This window comes from Tasmannia lanceolata, unplaced genomic scaffold (assembly GCF_043159265.1).
Source record: "Tasmannia lanceolata isolate RefF3 unplaced genomic scaffold, GAP_Taslan_0.1 ptg000020l, whole genome shotgun sequence".
NCBI classification, from domain to species: Eukaryota; Viridiplantae; Streptophyta; class Magnoliopsida; order Canellales; family Winteraceae; genus Tasmannia; species Tasmannia lanceolata.
The window spans coordinates 5,692,771-5,703,049 of NW_027518697.1; the positions used below are offsets into that span (position 1 = coordinate 5,692,771).

Sequence of the window (10,279 nt, forward strand, 5' to 3'; positions counted from 1 at the left end):
TAGAGTCTGTTACTTTTTAGTTCACGGGAACATTGGAGTGTAGGTAGAGTCTTTCTTGACTTTTTTTGAGAACTTTGTTTCAAATTGATTCAATCATGGTTTCCAATCTGGCATGTATTTTTTTTTTTGCACGGAATTGATCAGATCCCTAAGGTCTTGCTGAAGAGATTGGCTTAATCTTTGAGTCCAATATAAGGTGATTTGCTTGATTAATAATTTTTATTATAATGGTGGCTTCTGTTTCAATATGGTCCACTGTGATGGGCATTGGGTTTGGCTATCAATACCCTTAGATATGCTTCTTTTTTCATAGATTTAATTAGATCTTCAAGTTCTAGGTGAGGGAATCAGCTTCATTGGTAATGTTCTTTTTTGCTATTTTATTTATTGTGGTGTATTCTAATGTGTAGTTCTTTCTTAGTGATTTTGGTATATCCAGAATAAAGATGGCTTTCTATTGGAAAGAAACAAAGGTTTTATGGTAAAGAAGACGGGCATGATGACTAATGTTTATCACCATGATTTGGGTTTCACATTGGTGTGTTGGGACTGTGGGAGGGTAACATTGTAGTAATATTGGGTTTAATTTGGTAAAATGATTTTTCGTAGAGATCTTCTATTTAGTTTAAGAGATTAGCCGAATCTACTATGATCATGTTTATTAATGTTTTACAAGTTTCGGCGGTGATTGCTCCTTAAATGGGAATTATTTGTTTCCGGAACCGAAGGCTGGAGATTGTGTCCCCCATAAAAAGTAGGCAAGAAACTAGAGTAAATCTACTTCAAAACTGGAAGTTTGTAGCTTATAGCAGCCCGACTACTCTCAAGCTGCGGCCCTCCTGCCCTTAAGCTGCTAACTAGTAGCGTGAGAGCATTCCTCTTAAATAGTTTATAAATGTAAGTTTACTTATAGTAAATAAATATCATATAGGAAATTTCTTATTCTTCTTCCTCCATGTCATCGAGCACATTCAAATGAGACTGCCTCATATTTTCAATTACAAAAATACGCACATCAATCACATTATTTCGATGGGAGTTTCTAAGGACCATCCCAGGAGGCATTTTGAGGTCTGGCTGTTGAATGAGAGAACAGATACATAGGCTCAGATTTTGTCTCATTCATTTAATTTATCTGAGGTGGCTGCTCTCTCATCAACAGCCGGTCCGCGAAATGCCTTCTGTGATGGACCCTAGCAAATCCCTTGACGTTATTTCTACGTTTAAATCTACAAAATAAGCTTAGAGACATGTTAGGAAAACTACTATCTGAAACCCTTGGATCAAGACTCTTAATATGGTCCATGCAGATTGCAGAGTAACTCCTGTTTGTTGCAATCTCTACGACAGACCTAACCATGCAAACAATAACTGATAAAAAGGACTAAAAATTTTTAGTAAAGAGAATCTAGAGTCTAAAAAAACTCTCAGAAGAACGCTATCCATCACCAGCGTTCTCAAATGAGGTATCACAGAGCCTATTGCCTTCTACATGCAACTCTACTTACGGTGCAAAACAAAAAAAAATAAGGACTTGAAGTTGTCCACATTACTAGTAGTCTTAGCATTCGAAAATATAATTAGGAATGGGGAGTCTTAAGACCTCGGCTTCTCTTTTTTCTCCTTGAAAAGTGCCAAAAGCGACACACCAGAAACCTTGACCACCTTGAACCTGACTCCAGGAATATCTCCCACAGCATGACCTTTACGACCGAACCCGGCAATCAAAACCTCATCCTGTTAGAAAGAAATATACAGCCATAAGCTATGGGTATTTCCAGAGAAATAAAATGGTTAAAGGGGAGAAAAAAAAGGTATGTTTAAAGGTGAGTCTCACGTTCTCCTCGATGTAGTTCAAGCAACCATCGTTGGGCACAAATGCTGCAATCTTCTTGCCATTCTTTATCAGTTGAACTCGGGCACACTTACGGATGGCTGAGTTGGGCTGCTTGGCTTCAATACCTCTGAGAGGATTGAGTTTTTAACAATTTGAGCTTAAATGAGTGAATGTGAATTCAGAGTGAAACAGATAGAAAAGGGATCGTACATTTTCTCAAGGACGATTCCCTTGGCATGAGAAGAGCCGGCAAACGGCTTCTTCCACTCGTTGCCAAGGTGGCTTTTCTTGTAAGATTTGTCAGCCCATTTCTGTCTCCTCCTGTGTGTCTTTAGCTTGCGCCCAGCTCCCATACCACGAGTCTTCCTGTCATATAGAACCTCACATACTGTTACATGACTTGTATCTTTACCCAAATTTCATGGGAAAAAAAAGGAACAAGCTTCATTTGTGCATGAACGTGCTTAGTGAGTTGTGAATTTCAGAGTAGATACACACGAGCACAACTTAATGTGCAAGAGAGTGGTACCACAACACATAATGGCTGATGCCTTATAACAATATGAAGGAATATGTATTTATAGGATTACGAAACAATATAAAATTGATGCAGCAAAGTAATCACAGGAAGCTTGGGATGTAAGCAAGTGCAAGGAATACAAACCAAAGTTGGCAACATTATCGGTTAATATTCTAGAACAACTATATTCAAGGTGTCGAGAAGAAAGATAAGGAAGGAAGATAACCGGCTGAATTATGGGCACGTTTTATTGCAACGAATAGTGAGAGATAAAGAGGTAATGTTTTTTTTCCCCAAATGGTCAGTATATTTAAAACAAACAAAGAAACAAAGCCCAAGACCGAGGTAGTCCAGAAGGGACAGCAGAAACCAAAAACAAAAAAAAAACGAAACAAGGAAAAAGACAAGGAAGACTACAACAAAGGAAAACAAGATAGTCAGACACTACAAGCTCATCCGTCAAAGCACCTGCCTCTCCATTGAAAGAGTGATAGGCTATGAAGCACGGTTACGGGTACGGGGTGCGGGTACGACACGACACGGGTACGTGGGTAGGTGATTTGCCAAAAAAAACCGGGTGCGGGTACGCCGAATATAATAATATATTTTATTATTTTATTATATATTTATAAAAATTAAAAAAATAATAATTGTAGAGCAATCAAATAACAATAACATCACAAAAATGGAAAATTCTAATATTACTCTTCATTTCATAAGTGATTAAGTTCCATATTTCATAACATGAGGCATCAATACATCATGCATTAGACCTTGGTCAAAAGGAAAAGTCTGCACAACATCCCCTCCATGGACGTCAAAAGGAAAAGTCTTGTGGTCGATTTCATTATTGGCTACGCTGTGGGTTTTGTGGTCGGAAAGAAACAATAGGATTTTCGCTGGGCGTTCAAATTCTCCTTTCTTCCTGTATATCAAGGTAGTAGCCTTATCGATTTCATGGGCGAGGGCATTGCCCATGTTCAAATTTGTTTCGGCTTTCGACCTGTGGGCGGGATGGAAAGTGGTATGCAACAGTCAAGTACCCACTCCTAGAATATCTCAGCAATGGGTCAATCCTCCTGTAGGTTTTTCAAAGCTGAACTTCGACGGATCAAGCTTGGGTAACCCTGGTCCAGCTGGGATCGGGGGTGTCTAAAGGAATTCAGAGGGGGATGTTGTGCAGGCTTATTCCAGGCCTATAGGTGTCGCAGATTCAAACGAAGCTGAAGTAAGAGCCGCTTATCAAGGCTTTCTGCTGTTAGGAAGCGAGAGGGTAGCGAACACTATCGTGGAAGGAGACTCTGTAAATGTCATTAGGTGGCTTAAGGGTTCGATGGCTCCTCCTTGGAGATTTCTTCATTTTTTCGATGAAATAAAGGATATATCGGTCGGATGCTGGGTAAATTTCCTTCATGTTAGGAGATCAGCCAATGAAGTCGCTGATAAGTTGGCTAAAGCGGGTGTGGTCAAGCAGTCTCTGGAGCTTTACGACTTTCTCCCCCCTTAATTTCTTATTGTATTGTTTTCCTATTTTCCTTCCTTACTGTGTGTAATTCTGGCCTAGTGGGGTGTGCGGGGGGCCTTTTTTTTCGGTCTATCCCTTTCTAATATATTCAGTTACCATTCAAAAAAAAAAAATACATCATGCATTAGAAAAAAAGGTCTGTCACCAGTGTGTTGACCAGTGCCTGACAAGATGAATAATTTTTAGAGACCAAATTCTGATATTTCTTTTACTGGACTTTTGGGATTTAATAATGTTTGGACAAAATAGATTTTATGAATTTTTAAAATTTGAAAAATACCCCACCGTTTGGAAGTTAAGAAAGTTAAAATTTTGACCCGACCCTTTTTCTTTGAATTTTGTACTAGAACTGGAGAGTTGACTTTTTTTCCTTTTAGATTTGGGTGTTGAAACTATTTTTAATAAATCCAAAAAGCGGGTATTCCGTTATTTACATGTAAATCTTAAGTAAATGGACAATAAAATAGTAAAGACATTTACTTAAGAAACAGGACGTGTCGGGTACGCGTGGTGCGCACCCGACACGCACCCAACCACCAAAACTAGTTTTTTTTATTTTAAAAAAAAATGGGGTACGTACCCGGACGTACCCGCACCCCATACGTGTCGGGTGCGGGTGCGGGAGCCCCGGGAGAGTACCCGTGCTTCCTATAGGCATGATAAAAGGAAGTGATAAGATCCTCGATGGTGACTAAGGTTGCGTTCTTCAACACTTCCTAGGTTCCTAATGATGCAATTGAATGATGAACTAACATTAAACGTTCCAGCAGTGTTTCAAAATGCGGTTGCAGGTCAAAATGTAGCCAAAGCAAATGCTAGTCAACTCGGTGAGACGCGGACGAGTTCTCGGCTGATGCGGCCTAGTAATCAGTTGACGTTGCCAAGCAATCCTTAACGCAGCCGAGTACTTGGTTGACACGATCGATTATTCGGGCGAGTCAAAGGAGTTTTGATTGACTTTGTAGGGCAAAATGCGAACTTGGACAAAGTCGTGGCCAAGGTAAAAAGGAGTAGACTCGGGCGAGTCAACGATGACGCAGGAAAGTATTGAAACTATGTGTTCCAATACAATGCAGTGTTAAAAACCCACCAAGCTCAATATAAATGGAAAAGCATACGAAGACTCTTGTTTTAAGACCCAAACAGCCAACATAATGTTTCCGTGTGTACCAAAGTAGAGGTAGGTTTGTCATTTTATCAAAGAGCGAGTGGTGTTGTTATGAAAAGTGGTTAGAAATGTGGTATTAGACGTGACAATATGGAGGGCTGCTAGGGACTTCTCTGAAAGCAGATATAGAAGTGTCGGAGTGAATCCTAAAGTATTGGAATACGACATGTGTCCAACATGGGTACATCGCTCATTCAGAAGAATCCATGCAACATAGGTAAGTGGGGCATGTCAAATCCTAGAGTTTTATGTTTGTATGGAGAGAAGACCTGAATTAAACCTGGGCCTATATTATCTTGTGCTAGATCAAAACAAGTATTATGAAAGCTTTGCACAAATCCCTTTTAATTGATGGGGTAATCTCATGTTTCAGTCCATCCAACTCCATCACACCAAGTCAACAGACCTTTATAGCATTCGATACAACAAACATTTCTTAGGGCATATCGCATGGATGTACTATCAGTACACTGCCCAAATAATACAGATTTTCAGCATTTATTCAGAGTGACATCATAATCGTCCAATCTGATCAAACAGGGTTTAAATCTAGGTTGAGTCGAGTTAAATTGTAAAACCTAACTCAGCAACTTGCAGTCAACTTTTGGATCTTTTAAACCAATGGATACACCTCCCATGATTTTAAAGCAAACAAACGAATACTGTATTGTCCAGATCACATGAAACGATGAATTACACAAACATATCTGATAAAATTCAATATTTTCAGTAACCTCTGAAAAAAACTAAAACGATGTTCGGGCTAGAAAATCAAAGCATCTTCCAAACCCTACCATTACAAACGATTAAAACATATGTATATGGAGATGAAAGAAAAGAATTGTAACTAAAACAGAGAATTGAAAAAGGAGAGCAGATTTCAAAATATAGTGTATAACAAAATGCAAAATCGCCCCCATAAAATAGAAATCACTCGAGAAGAAAACGTAAGCTTACCCCATTTTGAAGAAAGTTTTTGAGGAATGGAGACGAAGTAAGGGTAGAGAGATTAGGGTTTGGTAGCAACGGGTAAATAAGTTTCTGAAACCCTAGGTTTCGCTCTCTGTATATCTAGAGCGGATATGTTTAGGGAGCTGATAAATCCGCACGTGCTGTAGGATAATTCGCACCCTTGACCATGAATTGACGTCAAAAGGCGTCAAAAAAAGGAGGTTATGTGGCAGATTTTTAACGCTTTTTTACGTCAATTCATTTTAAATGGGTGTGGATTATCCTACAGAGGGTGCGATTATATCAACTCCCTTTGTTTATTTATAACAATTGTATTGATAATTCCACTCTTCGCTATAGTCATTTAGCCCGGGACAGCCGGTAAAAAGTCTTGGAAATTAGCTAGAAGGTGTACGTAACAAAAGAAAGAGGTGAAAATATTGTTCTAGAGATTTTATGAACAGAAGATCCAAACCATCCAATTGGTAGCCTTCAAATAAACGGTTTAAATGCATAAAAGATTTTCAGATTTTAGTTTGTGATGGGTGCATGGGTATAGTTTTGGGCCATTGATATCCAACATCCGTACCATTCCAAAAAAAAAAAAAATCCAACATCCTGCCCATCAGATGGGCGGTCTGGATGAATCCCAGCTAGGGCCACCATTCGCGCCTAGGAATTAGAGAGTTGAAAACAAAAGAGGGGTCATTTGCAACAAATGGGGGCGCCCCTTTATCCCATTTTTGCAAGGACGCCCTTGAATTTAGCATTCCTGTTGCAAATATTATATCTATGTTATTTCATGACCTCTTAAAAAGTTAAAAGTGATCATAGTAAGAAAATGCTAGAAAGAAAGTCGCTTTTTATGGTTTAGAAAGCCAATGCTAGAAAGACGTCCCATATTTACAATAATGGACTAAAAAAGCCAATGGTTTAGCTTTCCTAACGGACGATGGATAAGGGCTTAGGATCATCCGATCAAGGGTGTATAAACAATATTTGACTGGACTTCTCCTTCTCAATCAACGGATCTGATCACGTGGACAAGGCAGAAATAGGGCCCAGTAATTGTCTTCTAGGAAGGAGCATAAAAAGCGACTTTCTTTCTAGCATTTTCCTTCTTTTTTTTGATAGGTAAGCTAGTGTTAGGTTGACCCGACCAAATATATTAGAAGAAAAAAAGGTATTACAATAGGAACATAGAGACAAACCCACCTAGACAAGGAGGCAACACAGCACGAACAAAATAGGCTCAAAAGAGCAACAAGAGAGAAAACATAAACAAAACCAACAGGGGCCAGAAACAAATTAACTTCCATCGGTGAAGAAAACCCAAAGGAGAGGATCTCCACATCAGAGCCGGCACACGCCCTTCTTTCTAGCATTTTCCTATTTGCAAATTAGAAGAGTTATTCAAAGGTTTTTCCGGTATGTTAGGATGCCCCCTTTGCTAGGCCATTTTAATGATAGGCCCCACTAATGAGCGGGCCCACCATCTCCACCCAAATCTATGCAAAGGGGGCAAATGTATCACATCCCCACGTTTTGATGGGGGGTGGAGCCACTTATTTGACACCCAAGCATAGCATGGGCTAGTACTATACATAAATGGGAAACACATGGTTGATCATTTGATATTATTTAAAACCTTATAAATATAAATGTATTACAACGATTAAATACCTTATCTAATGAAATTATATGGTGTAGTTTATAGGGCTGCAACTCGAGCCGGGATTTACCCGACCCGCATCGACCCGACCCGAAAATAGCCTGGGTTGGGTTCAGGTTTCATGGGTTTCGGGTCGAGCCGGGTTGAGCATTCAAAAGCCCGCATGAATCTTGGGTCGAGCCGGGTTTGAAGGGGCCCGACCCGAGTTACATAAGTTATAGTATGTACATTTTTTTCTATTGTTAGTTAAAAGTTAAAAGTGAAAACCCACGCACCCACTGTTATTGTATGTGAGTGTAATTTCTGCTTCTATGAGTTGAGTTGATTCAAGTGTTTGAATCAGCATTGTTTGATTGTAATTACAACATTGTTTGATTACAGCATTGTTTGATTCAAGTGTAATGTGAGTGTAATTACATCATTGTTTGATTCAAGTGTGATGCGAGTGTAATTTCTACTTCTATGAGTTGAGTTGCCTTGCCAAACAAGAATTTTCCTTAAAAAATTGCGTCAACGTGAAAAGACCCGACCCGACTCGAGATTTATCATGGATAAGGCCGGGTTTGGGAATCGTGGGTTTTCCGAAAAAAAACCCGACCCGACCCGAGATATTTCTCGGGTAGGGTTGGGTTCTCCAAAACCCGACCCGCCCGACCCGAGTTGCAGCCTACTAGTTTACATCTATACTAAACTTACAATAAGCCCAACATTCTCAATTTACGGAATTGGATTAAAATGCCCCCATCAATGGCATCCAATCTCACATTATTCTCAGTGCAACAAAGCTCAACCTCTCAAACCTCAAAATCTACAATGGATTGAAGGCATTTCCAGAATTTTACAAGGGCATTCTAGTAATTTCATACCACATAGCATGAAAATTACAACAGGATAATACCGAAAATGGAGAAAAACACTAGTTACTCTACACTTCTCCAGTTTACCTAAAAAATTACATAAAATATAAAAGAAAAAAGGAAAAAAAAAAAAAAACAGAAAAAGATCACAACCGTTCATCTGCAAATCTCTCTGCTTCAAAACCCTAAACAATAACAATCTTAGCCCCAACCTCCTCAAGCTTCTTCTTCGCCTCTTCAGCCTCTTCCTTCGAAGCTCCTTCCTTAAATTTCTTCGGCAATCCTTCAATTAAATCTTTAGCCTCTTTCAAGGCCAGATTCGTCAAGGCGCGAATAACCTTAATCGTTGCAATCCTCGCATTTGTCGGTACTTCCTCGATCACGATGTCAAATTCCGTCTTCTCTTCCACGACGGCCGGAACGGCGGCATCGGCTCCGGCGCCGGGAGCGACTGCGACTGCGGCCGGAGCGAAGGCGGCTGCGGAGACTCCGAGCTCTTCCTGGAGCCAATCGACGAGAAAACGAGCCTCTTCTAGGGTTAGGTTTTTGAGCTCTGTGCCGATTTCGAGAATCTTTGGAGGTGGAGGAGCTGTGGCGGAGAGTATGGAGGTTTTCCGGCGAGACGAGAGGTTAGGATTAGGGTTTTGGAAGGGGAGATTTAGGGTTTGGCATTTGGGGAATGTGGAGAGGCGCAGAGAGAAGGTGGAGAGGTTTGCCGCCATTTTTATCTTTTTTTGGGATAAGGGATGAGGTGTGGTTTATTCTTGAGAACATAGCTACGAGCCAACGAGATGAGGAGAATTACCTAACTGCCCTCCTATTTTTTGTTCACCCATTTCGGATTGCAGGAATCTTTTGGAAAACTTGGGAAAAGTTTTTTTTTCCTTGTAAAATTTCATGCTTTTCTTTTGTTTGATTACACAAGGGATTTGCTAAGGCATTTCCCCAGCAGGCTGTTGCATGAGAGGGTAGCCTAGCCACATGGCTGGCTGGTCGTATAATGTTTGTGACCCCCTATGTGTCATTCTCTCTCCTCTCTCAAGAAAATGACACATAGGAGGTCGATTTAAGATATTTGAGAGTCCCTAGATTTAATGGCCACAAATCATTTTATCATATTGATCCATACGGTCGTGCCACCCACTTAAGTTATAACACAACCCATTGGCCTTTAAAATTAAGGGGGCTCATTTTCTCTCACTTGAAAACCTACTTGGAGAAGCTGATTAAGGCAAAATTACAACTTGGAGAAAATCGTATGAATCTAAAATCCTCCTACCTTTCTTTCTAAACTAACCACAATTGGGCTAAGAGAGACATAACTCTACCTTTGGTGGACCAAGGAGCGAAGACCTAGGGCTTAAAAAGATTCAGGAAGAACCCAACTCACCCCAAATAAATTGAAGATGAAAGCCCAAATCTCTCACAAAAAATAATAGTGAAGGAACAAATGATCCAGCTCTTCTCATCCCCAAGACACATAGCACAATAATCCCATGCCGATATTGCCTTGCAAATGTCATGTTCTAATTAGATATGTAAATATCTGTTATCTAAGACTAACATTACTCTTGTTAAGAAAAAGACCACGTACGGCATGGACCCACTGTCACCAGGTCTATGAATATTGTTGGGAGTCAAAAGTCCGGCCCATTATTACCCTTATCCCACTCTTGTAGGATGATATTAGACCCCGATGAAGCAGATGAAAAAGACAACTTAAGTATGTCTTTAAGCCATTGGTTTTTG

General features: G+C 40.0%; 2 protein-coding genes across 2 annotated transcripts; both read right to left on the bottom strand.

Annotated features, from left to right (window-relative positions):
- Nucleotides 1-1,298: 1,298 nt before the first annotated feature.
- Nucleotides 1,299-6,166, bottom strand: LOC143854631 (small ribosomal subunit protein uS12). Its single transcript, XM_077364680.1, has 4 exons — nucleotides 6,008-6,166; nucleotides 2,048-2,203; nucleotides 1,838-1,964; nucleotides 1,299-1,737 (listed from the first exon to the last, which is right to left on the bottom strand). Exons 1-4 carry the CDS (start codon nucleotides 6,010-6,012, stop codon nucleotides 1,597-1,599), a joined length of 429 nt encoding a protein of 142 aa, XP_077220795.1. The 5' UTR covers nucleotides 6,013-6,166; the 3' UTR covers nucleotides 1,299-1,596.
- Nucleotides 6,167-8,467: 2,301 nt separating this feature from the next.
- On the bottom strand, nucleotides 8,468-9,288 carry LOC143854270 (large ribosomal subunit protein bL12c-like). The gene has a single exon (XM_077364145.1). The coding sequence runs from the start codon at nucleotides 9,250-9,252 to the stop codon at nucleotides 8,716-8,718; it is 537 nt and encodes a 178-aa protein (XP_077220260.1). The 5' UTR covers nucleotides 9,253-9,288; the 3' UTR covers nucleotides 8,468-8,715.
- Nucleotides 9,289-10,279: the final 991 nt, after the last annotated feature.

Coding starts and splice junctions, on each gene's coding strand:
- LOC143854631 (XM_077364680.1), bottom strand. Junction 1,965..2,047: donor GGAATCGTCCTTGAGAAAAT/GTACGATCCCTT, acceptor CAATCCTCTCAG/AGGTATTGAAGCCAAGCAGC. Junction 1,738..1,837: donor TGAACTACATCGAGGAGAAC/GTGAGACTCACC, acceptor TCTTTCTAACAG/GATGAGGTTTTGATTGCCGG.
- LOC143854270 (XM_077364145.1), bottom strand. CDS start 9,252: ATGGCGGCAAACCTCTCCACCTTCTCTCTGCGCCTCTCCACATTCCCC.